General features: G+C 28.4%; 1 protein-coding gene across 2 annotated transcripts in view; it reads left to right on the top strand.

Annotated features, from left to right (window-relative positions):
- The window catches only part of LOC135927515 (cysteine and glycine-rich protein 1-like), a 28,933-nt gene extending 17,105 nt beyond the window's left edge, over positions 1 to 11,828 (top strand). For both annotated transcript variants that reach the window (XM_065463542.1, XM_065463541.1), the window contains 3 exons: positions 10,980 to 11,103; positions 11,236 to 11,329; positions 11,491 to 11,828. In XM_065463542.1, the coding sequence (XP_065319614.1) occupies positions 10,980 to 11,103; positions 11,236 to 11,329; positions 11,491 to 11,564 (292 nt within the window). In that variant the 3' untranslated portion in view covers positions 11,565 to 11,828. The remainder of the gene's footprint in view (positions 1 to 10,979; positions 11,104 to 11,235; positions 11,330 to 11,490) is intronic.
- The last annotated feature ends 6,307 nt before the right edge of the window (positions 11,829 to 18,135 follow it).

The raw sequence follows: 18,135 nt of genomic DNA, 5'->3' as shown, positions 1-18,135 counted from the left end.
GAGAGTTTTTATTTGGATTTCCTTTTCTCTTTTTTTTCAATTTTGATTTGGGGTAAGAGTGCAGGGTATGAATTCAATTGGCTTAGGGAAGTATAGAAGTCTTTGCATATTTTTATTAGGGTTATTTCACGTAAAATTGATCAGGGTTTGTAGTCTTCTTTCAATTCAAATCAAACTTTGCATGATGATTATATATAATTAGTTTCGGAGATATGGTGGGTCAAAGCTAAAAAATGACGTTTATCTTAATTCGGAAAACCCAATGAAAATATATATTACTAAAAATATATAAATGATAGAGACCTCTATTTGGTATCATTAGATAGCACTTGAATTCTTATCTTAAAAATAATTAAAATCTTTAAAAAATATCTCAAGTGTCCTGTAAAGGTAAAGGCTGACTTTTTTAATTGGTATTTGTTTGACCTTTAAATTTTCTAAAAATTGGTAAATATGTTTGTTAAATCAATATAAATTTATAGTGGTGGATAACCATTTTTTTATAGTTATTTAATTTATCTAATTTTTTTATCAATAAAATAGTATGCTAAGAATATCTAAATATTATTTAATATCATTTAAAAAGATATATACTTAATTTTGTGTTGCTGTCAAAAGATTTACAATTCGGGTAATTCCATGACAAATCGACAAGTGATCCAAACGACCATTTTAAAAATGGATGAAATTTGGTATGAAGGTTAAAGATTGTATATTTCATACAAATTCAAACTTTAATGCCCTAAAATATATCCCGAGTTATTGGTCTTAAAGTTCGATGAGAGCATTTTTCTTTTTTAACGAATCTCAAAATATTCAAATACTTTTTGGTCTATAACAAATTATATAACATTTTATACCCATTAAAATTCTCCTTAATAAAATGCAAAAATTATTTAAAATATCTTCAGTATCGTTGTATTTTCGGTAAAACAAAATATTTTTTGAAAAGTGTCCCATTTAAAACGATGAAACTCACGAAATATGTTTATTGCCAATATATTTACATATTTAAGTAAAAATATTGATGGAGAAAAAAAAGTTTTTTTATAATTTTGAGAAAATAAAAATTAATTATAAAGGGCGTTTGAAACGATGAAACGCATCAAATATGTTATTACCAATATATAAGTAAAAATATTAATGGAGAAAATATAAAATTAAATTTTATTAAGTTTTTATAATTTTAGGAATAAATAAATCAATTATAGAGGGCGCTCTCTATAAAAATAATTATATAATATTTTTTTTTAACTGAGGTATTCTTATTTTCTCCATTGATATTTTTACTTAAATATTTAAATATATTGGTTATAGACATTAGTGATCTGCATCGGCCTAATTTTTTTTAAAAATGTTTTGTCGGCTCGACCCAAATCCGGTATTTTTTTTAAAAAATTTTACAGGCCCGGCCCGAATTTATTTAAATATAGAAATTAATTCTTTTAAAATATTATAATTACTCAAAATAAATTATATATGTTATATTATTTTGCACAAAAAATTCAACATAAAATTGAAATTTAGATATATTTAAAAAGATTTCCAAGGCCCTACCAAGCCTGTATTTTTTTTAATATTAGGCCCGACCCAGCCCAAACCCGATTTTTTTAAAAAAAATAGGCCCTACTTTTTCAGATCTCTAATAGACATACATGATGAGTTTTTTCATTTCAAACACCCTTTATAATTGATTTTTTATTCCTAAAATTATAAAAACTAAATTAAATTTAGATTCTTATTTTCTCTAGTAATATTTTTACTTAAATATTTAAATATATTGGTAATAAACTTATTTCATAAATTTCATTGTTTTAAACGGGACACTTTTCAAAATAATTTTTGGTTTTACCGGAAATACAACGATAACGAAGATATTTTTAAAATAATTTCTGCATTTTCTTAAAGAGAATTTTAAGGGCTACAAAATGATAAAAAAATTTGTTACTTTAGGCCAATAATATTTTAAGTATTTTGATATTCGTTAAAAGAGGAAAAGGCTTAATCTCGAGAAATATTTGATATAAAATATACCATCTATTTAACCTTCATGCCAAGTTTCATCTATTTTTAAAATGGTCGTCAGAAAATCGCATTATTTAGGCCGATTTGTCAACGAATTAACCATTTCATAAAAAACTTTTAAAGAAAATTTTACCTCTTTATTAAAAACAATTATATTTCAAAATTTTAAAAAAAATCGTTCATTATATGATTTTCTGAATGTTCCAAATATCAGACATTGGGAGGTAAATTAATTATTGAAATAATTATGAACATTTTTATATGAAAGGTTATTGTTTAGGATATGAGTTATAAGTAGACCTGTGCGCCGACGAAACTATCGGCAGCCGGCGCGATTTTCAAAAATTTTATCAAAGGCCGGCGGCGCGCCGATTTTTAGCCGCCGTCAACAAAAACGGAGTAAATCGGCGCAGTTATAAATTTTTATATAATTTTTTTTTAAAATAAAATATACACTACACATATCTTGGCATATTTTTTTAATCTTTATTTATGAGAAAACTCATTATACACCCAAAAAAATTCAATTTTATAATTGTCATGTATAAAAAATTTTTATTTAAATTTTCCGGGTATAATGATGACCTCCTCGAATTCAATGTCAATCCAGCGGTAGAGAAAACTCTTTCACTGGGTGTACTAGTCGCCGGAATACATAGAATTTTTTTCGCCAGCCTGGAAAGATTGGGAAGTTCACTCTTCTTTTCTCTCCAAAAATTTAAAACACCCATTTCTTGTAAATGTTGTTTTCCAAGTAGAATGTGGCATTTTTGTTCTAAGTCACCTAATGTGGAATCATAATTGTTAATTGTGGAATGTTTATTTGCCAGTTTTGTCAAATAACTTGAATTTGATAATACCTCTTGATCCTCAGTCGCTATATTTACTACCTTAATATCATCATTCTCTATAAGTTTAAGATGTTTTATTATAAATTCTGAAGTTGTGCAATTTTGCTCTTCTATATACTTTGACATAATTGTCAATTTTTGAAATCTTGGATCTAAAAGAGAAGCCAATACCTAGATAATTTTTTAAATAAAAAATAAATTAAATAAATGAATATACATGTATATTATTACTTGCAGATCACAAACCGGAAATCGTAACGCAAGTTTTTTTAGCATATTTTCCTTAAGTGAAATTATTTCAGAACTATCACTTTACTATTAAATGTGTTTCAATTTCACTTCTAAAAAGTAACGCCAAGTTTAACGTAGGCCCTTTTGTGCTGAAAGAAATTCTACAGTTTCTTTAAATTTTGATAGAAATGCCAATAGTCCTTATACCAGATCAGATTCATAGGTTGATAATTTTAGAAAGTGTTTCCCAATTCTTTTTAAAACATTATTTATTAAATTCTTATTTAATCCCGATATGCTTTCTAGCATAATTAATATATTATGCCAACGTGTTGGGACATTTAATTTTAACGTTTTCATATGCGTGGTAAAGTAAATCATTTCAAAATTATCATTTATTAAATGAAGTGTAAATGTAATATAGTTTCTTCTTCTATATTGATCTGTCCACATATCGAATGTAATTGAGCAAAATTTTGGCCCTTAGTTAATTTGTTCTTGTACATATGCTTTCATTGATTGGTAAACATCATTAAGAGCAGTACGGCTTAGTGTTGTCCTGTCTGGCAAATCAGAATCTTAGTTGATAACTTGATATTTCTAAAAATAAGTATTTTGAAATTTATAACAGAAAATCATTATATCTTTAATTTATATCAAACAATAAATTAGTTATTAGGACAAATTTAATATTATTTAAATCATTCATGTCTATGTGTAAATCATATTATTAGCATGGCTATGAAATTCAACTATTGTAAACCTTCCTCATCAGCTAATGCTATTTCAATAGAAAAAAAACAACATAAAGGTAGATCTATTATGAATAATATATCAATATTTTTATAAATTTGATACCTTCAAAAAATCTTCCATTCTTATATTATCAATTGATTGAAAAGGTAATAAGTCAGCACAACATAATAACACATAGTTTCTTGCTAAAAGCCATTTTTTAGAATTTGTCTGGAATTTTGGTTTGGATATAAAATATTTTTTTAAATCTTGTGATTTTGATGAAGTATCTTCTTTAATATTATGATCAGAAGTCAAGTGTTTTGACAAATTTCCTGTGCTAATATTGATTGAAAAGTTTTGAATTCTATAGCTAGATTATATTTTACAAAACTTATATTTTAATTTATTAAAGATTTTGGCTTAATATGAGGGTATAATATTTTAAAAAAATATACTGTGAAAATGGCTTATTTGAATCCTCATCGTCTACAATAGCCAATAAAATTTTTCCGAATTTATGGAAATTATTTTATTATCTCTTTTTAAATGTAAGAAACCAAAAAATTTCCAAACAAAAGATTTTTTATTTTTATTATTTATTGTTATAATACTAAAATTATTTATAGAATTATTAAATGTTGATGCATCCATTTTAAAAATATGTAAAATTATGGTAACTTTGAATGATTGAATTTTATAATGACATCAATATAATTATAATTTTAAAATTGTAGAAGGATATGGTAGAGTGAATTTTATGATGACATCAATATAATTATAATTTTAAAATTGTAGAAGGATATGGTGGAGTGAATTTTATAATAACATCAATATAATTATAAATTTAAAATTGTAGAAGAATATGGTGGAGCTATATAACATTCATAAAATAAATACAGAAAATTTAATGAGTGCGTGAAATATAATTTAAATATATTGCTATTTAATAACTATTTTAATTTATTAATTCCTATTATATAATAAAAACATGTAGAAAATAAAAATATTTGTAAAAATAATCGAACACATTCAACGTTCATTGACAAAAATTGTGAACGCATTCGCGGTTAACTTTCATCTTCATAAAAGGAACTCGTTCGTGAACGTGTTTACATTCCTTCAAAACTTTATGAATAATTTTTTTTAAAATTTATTTAATATAAATAAATGCATAATATTTTAGACCGTGCTGCTCAAAAATCTATAATGGATATTGGGCGTTTTGCAAAATTTAGAAAATGTAAAAAAAAATAATATTATTGATAAAAACTTTCAGTTTCTGAGCAAAGATTGTAAAAAAAAATTTATTTTAGATTAATTTAAAAATATTTATAAATTTATATATATCGGAATCACCATCAAATTTGCAGTTCAATAATGTATATAGCGATATCTTCTGTAATTAAGTCATAGCTTAAAATATTAAATTGGAAGGGTCCTCACAACATATATAATCAGCATGCAAGTTTCATTCGATTTGAAATAGGTCCACGAAAATGGCCTTTTTTGATCGAACCCATTAATATTTATCGAAATTCATATAAGATATATGATACATTAAAATAGTAGTGTTTAACTCTCGAGGAATTAAAAACATTTCTGCTCTAATGCTTGGCTACATTTTATCGTCAATGACCCACATGTACCTTAGGCCTATGTTTAGTTCTTACTTTTTATAAAAGCTCAGATATTTTCTATTGAATCAAAATTAGAGTTTGATGCAAGGGTAAGGGAAATTTGCCTGTTCTCGTAAATATCATTTTTGGCTAATAAAATTCTCCTACACACGTTCCACCCCTCTTTCCCCACGAATAATTTGAAAAAAATATTAGTAATAACGACTATTAATCAAAATTTTAGAAAAGCATTTTTATAAATAATAAGAGAAAACCCAAAATTATTTTTATAAAAATCTACTATAGACAAAGGTCTGCAATAAGCAACCTAAAGACCTCCAATAAAATTTATCCCAATAGCCCCCCTAGCAAAATCCTGGCTACTCCTATGATGCAGACCATCCATTAAAGCGAAATGTGTCTGGTGAAAAATATTTGGCCTACCTCTTTTTCACTTTAAATTATATTTTTGGATCTATGTATGATCACAAATAGTTTCACTACTAATCAACTATATTTCAGAAAATTTGGTTGAGTTCTTTTATATTCAAATATACAACTTTAAAAAATAATTATCTGAAAAAATCATAAAATGGCGATTAATTTAATTCCCGAATGTTAAGTTATTTTGATTTGTGTAATTACTAAATTATCTTTAATAATTGTGGATATAATTTATTCATTTTACCCATATTATATAAGGCATGTAAGCATTTATAAAATTTATAAATAAGGTTTTTATTGTTAATTATCTCTATATCTTCTCCGTTTAATGGCGGTTTTCAGGTTTACCCAGGTAAACCAGCTTCCTGTCTGTTTTTCTCAATCCATTTTTGATGGTTCCGAGCTTCCTTATTTATATAAATCATTTTTCCCATATCCGCCGCTATCACTTTGACACGTCATTTTAGGCCTTCCTTAAGGTATTGTTTCTCTTTCATCGAGATGGTGCATCTCTTTACCCAGTCATCCTTTATCTTTCCCACATACCCAAACCATCTCAGTCTATGAAATTTTATGAAAATAAAATATATGCCAATTTAATTTGATTAATATTAGTTTCGATTTAATATATTCGAATCGAATATTATTTTGATATTCGTTCCTTATTATTATTCAAATAAATCTATTAAATCATACCTTCAGCCTTATCGTGGCGGTGGAATGGCAACGTCTTTTGGCGGCTAATGTAGCTTTAAAAGGTTTCCTGTGATCTGGGTCTAGAATAGGATCACCGTCTCACGGGGTGTAAAAACCACTTAAAGGGGTTGATGTCAGGAAGGGCATTCGATTGTAAAAACCTTGCTACAAAATTTCCATATGATTACAACAAAGCATGGGCGGGGTACTGTCCAAAGTACCCCCGTGGGCCTCCTCGTCCGCCTACGACAAAAAGAAGGATGGGTAACCTGGTGGAACCACGATTCATAAAAATGATTATGACTGCCCTAAACGATTATAATTGGAGAAACCAGTTTACGGGGGATTGAGTAAGGGTGGCGACATGGAATATTGGGAGTATGACAAGAGCGGGAAAAGTGGTCGATGTATTGCATAGAAGGCATATAGATGTGTGCTGCATGCAGGAGGCAAGATGTAAAGGTAATGGCTCAAGAGCAATTGGCAAGACTAGTGAAAAGTATAAATTCTTCTGGCAAGGAAGCAATGATGGTAAGGCTGGAGTTGGGGTATTGGTTGCGGAGAAATTGGTGAACAAAGTAGTCGAAGTGAGAAGGTTAGATAACCATATAATGGTTATCAAAATGATTTTTGGTAGAAAGCTATATATTATTATCTCGGCATATGTTCCTCAGGTTGAAAAAAGTTAAGAAGAGAAAGATATATTTTGGGACAGTTTATTGGGGGTGACATCGAGACTGACAAATGAAGAAGGGATTATCCTGGCTCGTGATCTGAATGGACATGTTGGAGCAAGTAGTGAGGGCTATGAAGGAGTACATGGAGGATTCAGTACGGCATGAGAAATCTAGAGAAGATTTTAGTGATGCTATGGATATATTGTCTGTAATACAATGTTTAAGAAAGAATCAGAGAAGTAGTGACTTATAAATCGAGTAGTACCAAAAGTGCAGTGGATTATTTGTTATATGTGATAATGTGAAAGTGATACCGGGAGAAGAATATTATAATCAGCATCGACTAGTTATAGGAGATCTCACTTTTAAAGATGCCAGGATCACTAAAAGAAAGTTTGTGTCAAGGCTGAAGGTTTGAAAAGGAATACTAGACATCAATTCAATATGACATTGGCGATAAGGGAGGCGGAGGTGGCACAAGCATCTGGGGTAAACGACAAGTGGGAAGCCTGGGTGATGACAACTGAGGAGGTATGTGGATGGACAAAAGGGCCGCCTAGACATAAGGAGTTTGGTGGTGGAACTCTAAGGTAGCGAAAGCTGTGGATGAGAAACGGATTCAAAGAATGGTATAATAGTAAAGAAAATAGTGATGACGATATTTACAAGATGGCAAAAAGAAATGCTAAGAAATTAATAGCTAAGGCGTAAGAAGAAAAAAGGCAGGAGTTTGCTAAAGAAATGGAATGCGCTGAAGGAATGGGAAATGTGATTCGAATCAGATAGCAAAAAAGGCAGGATGTGGTAGGTGTTGTTTGAAATGGAAGGAAAAATGATGATTGATAGTAGTGGATTAAAAACACCTGGAAGATTTACATGGAAGGACTTTTGAACGAAGAAAATGAATGGAATAATAATGTTAGTTTTACAAAGGTAGAAGGTCCAGGTTGTAAATTTGACAAGGATGAAATAAAGAGAGCAGTGAAAAAGATGAAAAAAGGGAAGGCATCGAGTTTAACCAGGGTGGTATCAGAGATGTTTAAAGATTCTGATGACTTGGGGATTGAATGGTTAATAGATTTAGCCAAGCGAATTGTCTCAGAAGGAACTATTCCCGAGGACTGGCGAAGAAGTATAATTATTCCAGTATACAAGGAGAAAGGTGATCCTTTAGATTACGGGTCTTATAGAGCTATTAAACTCTTGGAACATGCAATGAAGGTATTTGAGAGGGTGTTAGAGAAGCGGATAAGGAAACAAACTAAAATTGATGAATTCAGTATGGTAGAAAAAATTATATGAATAACGTTAGAATTTAACCGCTTGGTGTTGATGAGTTTAAACCAATACATCGGGGAAAGGTACGGCAGATGCAATTTTTATGGTGAGACAAATATAGGAGAAGTAACTTGCGAAGGAAAAGAAACTGTATTGTGCTTTGTTGATTTGGAGAAAGCATGACAGAGTGCCGCGCGAGGTTACTAGATGGGCCTTGAGAAAATCAGGTGTGGAGGAATGGTTGGTTATGGCAGTGATGTCAGTGTATGCGGGAGCACAAGCTGCAGTACAGACGGATGATGGAGATACTGGAAGCTTTGAAGTGAAGGTAGGACTTCATTAAGGATCCGTATTGAGTCCATTATTATTTATCTTAGCAATGAATGTGGTGGCTAGAGAAATGAATGAAGGACTTCCCTGGGAGCTATTATATGCAGATGACCTTGTATTAATGGCAAACAGTGAGGGAGTATTGATGGATAAAATTAGTTAATGGAAGATGTCTATGAAAGCAAAGGGCCTGAAAATGAATGCAACAAAGACAAAGGTGATAATTGGTGGGGAAAATCTAAAGATGGAGGAAAGGAGTTGTTAGAAATTCAATCCAATGCAGCAGATGCCAGAAATGGGTACATAATAGATGTAGCGGGTAAAAAGGAAGTCTGATGTTGGCAAGAATGACCTTTATTTGTAGAACGTGCATAAAGGGGGTACATAATAATAATAACGTAGAAAATGGTGGTCTGGATATTGGCAATGGGTAACCCCAGGAAAAATAGATAAGTTTTGTTATTTGGGTGCAGTGGCGTAGCTACGGGGGTGGTTTTCGGGTTTGGACCCCTCCCAGAGCAAAATTTTTTTTAGATTATACGTTCAAAAGACTTAAAAGTAATTTTATATGAATTAAATTTTTCTGGTTTTGATGTTTGTGGAAGGATATTATATTACTATTGAAATTTTTCTGGATAGTATTATTATAAAGTCATTGAGAATAATCTACTAAATTATTGATGCATTTAAAAAATATATTTATTATATATTATCGAAGATATGGTTATGATTTGTAAGACAAACCCGGCCGAAGGCCGGACAAAAGGGCCGAAGGCCCGTTAAAGGGGTCTGGGGGCGAAGCCCCCAGCTTTTATATGTATGGACCCCCTCTAAGGAAAATTCCTAGCTACGCCACTGTTTGGGTGATATGCTAAACGCAGATTGGTGTAGATTCTGCCGTTGTTGTAAGGGTCAGACAAGAATGGAAGAGTTTATTCGTCTATTCTAAAAAATAAAAAAGTCTCTCACTAAATGGTAAAGTTTACGTAAGCTGTGTGAGGAGTTGTTTAGTTAATGGCGGTGAAACATGGCAATGAAAGCAACTCACGAAGCCAAATTAGAAAAAACAGAGATGAGGATGATTAGTTATATGTGTGGAGTATATCTGAGAGAAAGAAAAACTATCAAGGAATTGCGAGCTAGCTTAGGTATAATGATTGGAGTGGTAATGCGATGAAATAGACTAAGATGGTTTGAGCATGTGGAACGTATGACAAAAGATGACTGGGTAAAGAGATGCACCTTGCTCAGGACCGTCAAAAAGGGAAAAGAAAAATCAGAGGAAAAACTGGCCTACCTGAGTAAACCTGGAAATCGCCATAAAACGGAGAAGAAATAAATCCATTTCAATACACACGAATATCATTTGAATAGTAAAAAAAATATTCCAATAATTTTATTTTCATAAAAAATTATGTTAATAAAAATTTCAGCCACGTTTTTTGAAAACTTTCTAAATTACTTGGTTATATGTAAATCCTTAAAACGGAAAAATCGCTAGAAATTAGAAATATACATTCATATCCTCGCAAATCGCTATAATTAAGTTATTGAATGAATAATAATATTGATTGAAAAATAGAATAGATGTCTTAAATGTTCTCACTTTGGTATTGTGAATTAGATTTTATTAAAAAATTGAATTGGAATATATGTATAACCTGGTATCTATATAGAAAAAATATATTTCCCTAAAGTATTAATATATCGTTCAAATCTCAATTATATATCATTTATTGAGTGAATTCTAACATGTTTAGAAAAACAACTCTGTGAATTTTAGAAAATTTTGCCATGAAATTTTAAAATAAATAAATTAGTATATATTTTTTAAATTTTATACTTTTATTTATTATTAAAATAACATATATATAATCTATAATGCAAAAGGTTAACGGCAAAATTGTCTAAAATTCTTAGACAAATTAGATTTTTAAGTTTAAAAAAACGCTTTCAAAAATATGATTTAAAGTTGAAAAAATAAGACATTGACGTAAACATAGATTTTTTATAGTAAGAATATTTCCATTTCAGGATTTTTCCCCTTTAAAATAAAATGTATGCTAAATATGATTTATTCAAAAATATAAAAGGAACGTTCCAACTTCACATTTAGGAAAAGATGCAACAGGGAACGCTGCCCCTCCTGGTAATGAAGTATGCTCCAGATGTGGAAAACCTGTTTATTTTGCCGAAAAATTGATTGGTGCTGGCATGGTAAATTGTAAAATATATTTCAAGAATTTTTTTATTTTATATCTCATTTATAAAAAGAATGCTTAGAATTAAGAATAATTTATTTTATTTAAGTATTATATACTATATAATTTTATATTAACGATGATATAGCCTTGGCACAAAAATTGTTTCCGTTGTGCTAAATGTGGTAAGCCTTTAGATTCAACAACAGTCGCTAATAATGAAGGAGAAATATATTGCAAATGTAATCAAATATATCAATTATATATAAGAATCAAGTCTAATTTGATAGCCATTTTTTTAACTAAAAAATTGTCTTAAATTAGACAGATTCGAGTTAGATTGCTTTGTTTTATTATTGTTTTTTTTAAATTTTGTTAATATTATTTTTTTTTATCGATTTAGCTTGCTATGGAAGCTTGTTTGGCCCGAAAGGGGTTGGATTTGGAGTTGGAGCTGGATGTCTTAGCACTAAATAATCTCTAAAAAATATCAATAAAAGTGTCACATATACCAATTTTGCTTTAAATGTACTATAATTCGTTTTTATTTAAATTCGGCTTTGCGATTAGTCAAGGATATAATAATATAATATAATTATTACTTAGATGTAAAAAATTTTTTTTTGTCTTTTACCCACCAATTTCATGATCTAAACTTAAAATTTATTTTTGCCTAGAAAATTTTTTTTTACTATTGAATAATATATCATTCATAATATGGAAATAAAAAATATCATCGTCTATATAGTAAAAAATTAAAATTTTAAAATTTGAAGTAATTATTTTTGTAAATGAATAGGAATTTTTTATTCTAATTGATGGATTTGATCTTGGAATAGTTGTAAATAAATAGACTGCTTTTTTAAAGTTTGAACTTAATGCATTTAAAATTGAATTTATTTTTAAGTTTATGCAAGAAGATGACTTATGGTAATTAAACAGGCTCGTAACCAGCACAGAATGGGTATCCACCCGCCATATTTTTTTTAAAAAAATATGAAGGTTTTTTGAATTGTGAAATGCAAAATATTAGGTTAATTTTAAGCTTTAGAAAAAAGTTCAAATTTATTTTTATATTTCTTGTCTATTAATATTTTTTCTAATTAAATTTGAAGCCCATTTTTTTAATTTTTTTTACACCGTAGGCATAGTTATATTTTATTTTAAGCTTTAGCAAAAACTCAAATTAATTTTTATTTTTTGTGTATTAATATTTTTTTCTAATAAAATTTGAAGCCTATTTTTTATTTTTTTTTACACCGTAGGCCTCATTTATAGTAAACACGATTTGTTCAAGCGGTGCGGTATTTAACGCTATCGACATCACACTTAATTCTTCACAGCGTTAATAATTTTTAAAGTATACGTAGCATCATATGTTTATCAAAGTTTATAATAACGTTTTCATTGTTATGCCCCATATTTATTGGCTTGATTTTCTAATAACGCAGCGTTATGTACCGAACCGCTTGAAAAAATCACGTTTACTATAAACGAGGCCACTTTGATAGATAGTGTTGTTAAACGGCTCGTTTTTGAGCAGATTTTTAAAAACGGCTAACTCAATATTTAATCTAGAATAATATTACGCAAGCCTGAAGATTTTGTCTGCATAAGGAACAACCGTTTGGACATCTATTAGCGAAATCTCGAGGCTTAGGCAATATATTCCTGCCTAAAATATTGAGTTAGCCGTTTTTAAAAATCGGCCCAAAACGAGCCGTTTAACAACACTACTGATAGATATAAGAAAGTTTATCAACCAAAAATTTAAAAGTATTATAATTTAATATTAAACATATATAACGCAATACCAGAAATTATGATTATTCATCTTCACAATCTGATGAGCGATGAAGAAATAAGCACTTCAGGAAGTTAGTATTTATTTTTTAGACAGAATTTCTAAATAGAATTATTAAAACTTATGTGCCACAAGAAGAAAAAACTAAAAAGCATGCCCTACACTATAGAGCTTTCGACATCAAGGTGTTATAGCATTTTTGGATCTAGGAGAGCCTATTTTGCCCTTGGACGAATGTCAGAATGGCTTGAACCAGATATTTCACCTGAAGCGGATTCATTAGATTCAATATTACTGCAGATTTTTTCCCCATTTGAATATGTATTAAGAAATTATTTAATTATACAACATATGCAATATTTTTCAAAATAAATGATATGGATTATTTGGATGTTGTTACACGAATATTGTTATATTTGGAAAACTAAGAGATAGTATCGACTCAAAATTTTGAGATTTATGTGATTATTAAGGCGAAAGCAAGATTATATGATTTTGATTTCGTAAGCTTCGACATGCATATAGGAAAAAAATCGTTCCAATATTAAAGTGTAATACATAGAAACTCGTCTTAGGCTATTTTAAATCTTTATATTGAAATTAAATATTTAGTTAAATTTTATCCAAAGGATATAAATGTATTTGAAGGCCGTATCTGATGGATAATTAATTTAAAATCGTGGTTAGAGAGATAAATTATATAATAATCCTCCAAGAAACGCCATGGAAACATACTTTAAACTATATTTTATAGTTATTTTCAAATATATTCATAGTACAAATGAAATGAAAAGATTTTTTCTTCATTACAGAGGAAAAAAACCTATCTCAGAAGTACGACATTTGAAAATCAATTGAATGGACTAGCTTTACTTAATATATATATATATACCAGGGTTGCCAGATATTCTTCATTTGAAAACGTGAATTTTACTTTTATAATAATAATATAAGGTTTAAAATTTGATTCCCGAAATAAATAATGAAGATAAAACTTAATTTGAGGCATCATTAGGAAGAGAAAAAATATCTCTATCGATGTACGTTAAGAGATTTAAAAAAAATAAAATTCGAGTGTTTTTTATTTTTGGCGCCATATTTTTAACGGTTAATAGCTGGAAAACGGTAATGTTATAAATCAAACTGAAAACAGTAATGTTATAAATCAAACTGAAAACGGTACAAATCGGTACAAATCATTTTCTATCGATCTATACACTTTTTATTTTTAAATTCAAAAGTTGGGGGGCTGTCGTGAAGTTGACCCATTTTAACTTTGACTTGTTCACTTTCTAATCTTTGAGAATAAGTAAAAAATTAAAAATAAATGGCGTAAATGAATTTAATTGTTTAAAATTTTTTAACATTCCAATAAGAAACTTTGAGAATAAAAAAATTTTAAAAATGGCGTAAATGAATAAAGTTGTTTAAACTATATTAACAATTCACTTTATTGGAAATTTGAAAATATTATAAAATCTCAATTAAATTATTAATATTTGTATTTAAAATTATACAAATATTTTAATATATGATTTCAAACAATACACTGAACCCGGGTTCTGATAAAATTCCCGGGTTCGGTTCGGTGTTTTAAAAATTTTATAAACAGGGTTCAGGTTCGGTTTGGGTTCAGATAAAACCCGGATTTTTTTCTCCGGGTTCGGTTCGATCCCTGGTTTCATTTTTTTTTTCATGTCCTAGTAAAACCAAGTTATCTTTTTTTATATCACTACTCGTACGTTTTTCTTGTTTAATAATTCTCTATATTGGTATAAAGGTTGACTCATGTCACAACTCGATGTGGATGATGCAGAATATTTGGAAATGCATTTGAATATAAAAAATTTTGACAAAATATGATGTAATACAATCTTTTTATTTTCTAAACATTTAACTAATAATTTTTTGACAACTTGAATTTCATTTACTAATCATTCCTCTTCGGTAATGTTATTAAAAAGTCATCTTGGTAAAAAAAATTTCAAATTGTTAATTAGTTTATATAAAAAAATTTGAAAAATCTTTTGATCTTAGTCTTCTATGTATTCTGTAATTATCATGCTTTTCAATGCCCATTTTTCATGAACTTTCTTCCAGTTGGTAAAACCTATTTTGATATAGATTGATTCCTTTGTGCACTATATCCAATTATTACACCCTGGCATTGTTTAAATCGCCGTTTTAGATTATCGATGTTCTATGCAGTAGAAGATGTTAAAGGCGTTAATCACTTTAAAGCCTTATTGACACATTATATAGTTTATTTAGACAGTCAAGGCGTTGGATCAAATAGAATCTGAATTGAGCATTCAGTTGCTAAAGATGGGAAGAGTACTTGATGTACGATGGACATCTAACAGTCTCCGTGCTATTAGGGCAATTTAGAATAATTCGCATTTCAAAAATTCAGCAAATTTTAGCAACAGTGAAAAATTTAACGGGCTGTTCACCCAGTTAAAAAGTGTTAAATTCTTATAAGATCTCGCCTTGATTTATGATGTTTGAATTATCCAATCTGTCTAGACTTTATTATAAACATTTAAGGATATGACTGATAAGTTCTAAATCTCTTGTAATTTCTAAATGAATGTTTATTTAATATTTCGATATCTGAGAATTAAGTTATTCCACATCCACTTTTTGTTAAAATGACTTTTCTAACATAAATAAATTTTAATAACTGATATTTATAAAATAAAGTTATAGCCAATTAAGTAAGGTTAACCATCATATTGAAAACAAATTAAAATTTTTGAAAATTTCTCGCCTGTAAAATTTCAAAAAGTCGAGATGGTATAATTTAATTCTCAGGGCGACGATTTCTATAGGCGGAAAATATCTCAATAAGTTAATGAAAAACAACACTTGTATCAACGAAAATTAATTCATTACTACCTTAATAGACAAATATAAAAGAGGTTAATTGATGCTAATTCCTATAATTTTAGTAATTAAAGATACTATATTAAATGGTAATAGAATATTTAGAAAAAAATAACTGGCTAGTAGCTCCTACATTTTCGTTGTAGGGAAGAGCAAATTAAACAAATTTATTTACGACTATTTGTATCTCAATAAATGGGATGAGAAAATTGATATGAAAACACCGATAATTCGAAAGAGTTTTAAAATTATATTTACACAATTCCATATAATTGGAATTTGATCATCGCTTCACCTTATGAAAGTTAATAAGACGTTTCTTGCAAATCTTATGATAAAAAACATTTCCGTCTGGAATTTTCTCCATATATTTAAGACTGAATTACAAGTCACATGCCTGCAAATCAGGTTTTTTCACCTTTTTTTAATCTATTCCGACTTATTATTTTATATAATTATCAAATACAAACTAAAAAATAACGTCGTTTAATCTAATAAATTACCTCCATTTTTATCTAAAAAATTTTATCATTATAAAAATATACTTCATTTTTTTTTGCAATTCAAATTTTATATGAAATACATCAACATAACTATTTATAAAAAAATAAAAATATTCAAAAAAAATTTGTCTTAAATTCTTGGAAAAACAAAAATTCGTCATTAATATTTGCCATTTTAATGTGCCCCCTACTATTTTTTTAGAGTAATAACGTGCCCCCATCGCAAATTTTGGGACTGCAACACTGGTTTCATACATTTAAATTGAATATATGTTATTTTTATTTTATTCAACAAATAGATTATTTTTTAAACAATTAGTACAATAAAATTAAAAGAGTGGGGTTCCTCCTCGCTCCATTCCAACAAGGAGCTAGCTCCCGCTCCCCTCATAAATAGCGGCGTTCCCGGAGCGAGCGCATTTTAGCAACATTGAAACATGGTATATTAAAAAATTGAAATTTTAAATTCATTTCAAAAATATTAAAAATCTTTATATAATAATGCTTTTTTTTGAGGAAGATACAAAGATAATTATATTGTAAAGTATGAATCTTATGAAGAGTCAAAATATATATAAATGTTTCTTCTATCCTAAGCGTTTGAAAAAATAACGTGACAAAATTATTAAAACAAGGAAAAGGCATCGTTTCAGGTAAAGTGTAATAGAGAGGATTTTTTAAGGAGTCTAGAGATGTATTTTTTATCTTCATTTAAAGAAATATTCTTTTTGTGGAAAATATCAGAATCGGGAAAAGTGACTGGTTTTTCTATAAGGGATAAAGTTATTTATATTTTTAGATAAGGAATTTTACGAGGAATAATTTTTTTGTTACCAATATTAAAGTTAAAAGGACTCTTTTTTATGTAAAGTATAAAGATATTTATATCGTTAAACAAAGAATTTATTATAAAAATTTCAGTCATTGTTTGAAGATAGATAAAAATGAAAATCAATAAAAACATCTGATTAATATGAGTTATCGGATGGGTTTTATGTGAATATCTGATTATATAGTATCGAATTTGTGGATCTGTTGTTAAATTATACAAAAAGAGGTAAATTATCAAAGGTTATAAAAACAATTATTAAAAAGTTCTAAAATTTTGTCCCAAATATCTATCGACCGTATCCTTCAATTAGAAGTCAGCAAAATAAATATTCCCATCCTACCACACATCTTTATTTCAGTTATACCCAGCACTCTTGGTTATTTCCCCTTACGGTCTGGCTCTTTTCATTCTATAAAAATTCGTTCTACAGGAAATCCCCTTGAGTTTTATCACTTAAAACAAAGAGCAAATTGGAATTTTCAAGGGATAATTAATTAGTAAAATTTTTAATGATATGGAAATGTTCAGGGGTCAGCAATTCATAATAAAATTTCAAGATTAAAAAAAACTTGCAGTAAAGTGGGATATTTATTTAGAACCCATTTTAATATTATTTACACAATATATTTTCTTTTATAAATTTATAATTATTCCTATTGTGATAAATATGTATTAATAATTTCTACGGAAGGCTATGGATTTTGTATTTTATTTATTTTTTATTAGCACTCTCAAATTATATCTTTTTAGAACTCTATAAAATATAATGTTATTATTTACAAATTAAAATAAGTTTTTACATCTCAAAAAAAGAAAAGTATAAAAAGTTTTTAAAAGGTCATAATTTCAAAAAACGAAAAAGAAAGAATTACAAGGTCGTCCGAACCTTATTTGTCAAAGGTCATTTAAATTATTTTACAAAAAGAAAAAGAAAGAAAATATACAAAAAGTTTTAACATTCAAAACATCTTTAACATTTCCCTTTTTCTTTTAAGTGACTTCTTTCCTCAGTTTTCACCACCA

The sequence above is a fragment of the Gordionus sp. m RMFG-2023 genome, chromosome 3, assembly GCF_954871325.1.
Source record: "Gordionus sp. m RMFG-2023 chromosome 3, tfGorSpeb1-WG-v2, whole genome shotgun sequence".
Classification (NCBI taxonomy): domain Eukaryota; kingdom Metazoa; phylum Nematomorpha; class Gordioida; order Chordodea; family Parachordodidae; genus Gordionus; species Gordionus sp. m RMFG-2023.
Note: the sequence above shows the minus strand (reverse complement) of the source record. Positions and strands in the feature narration are given on the sequence as shown.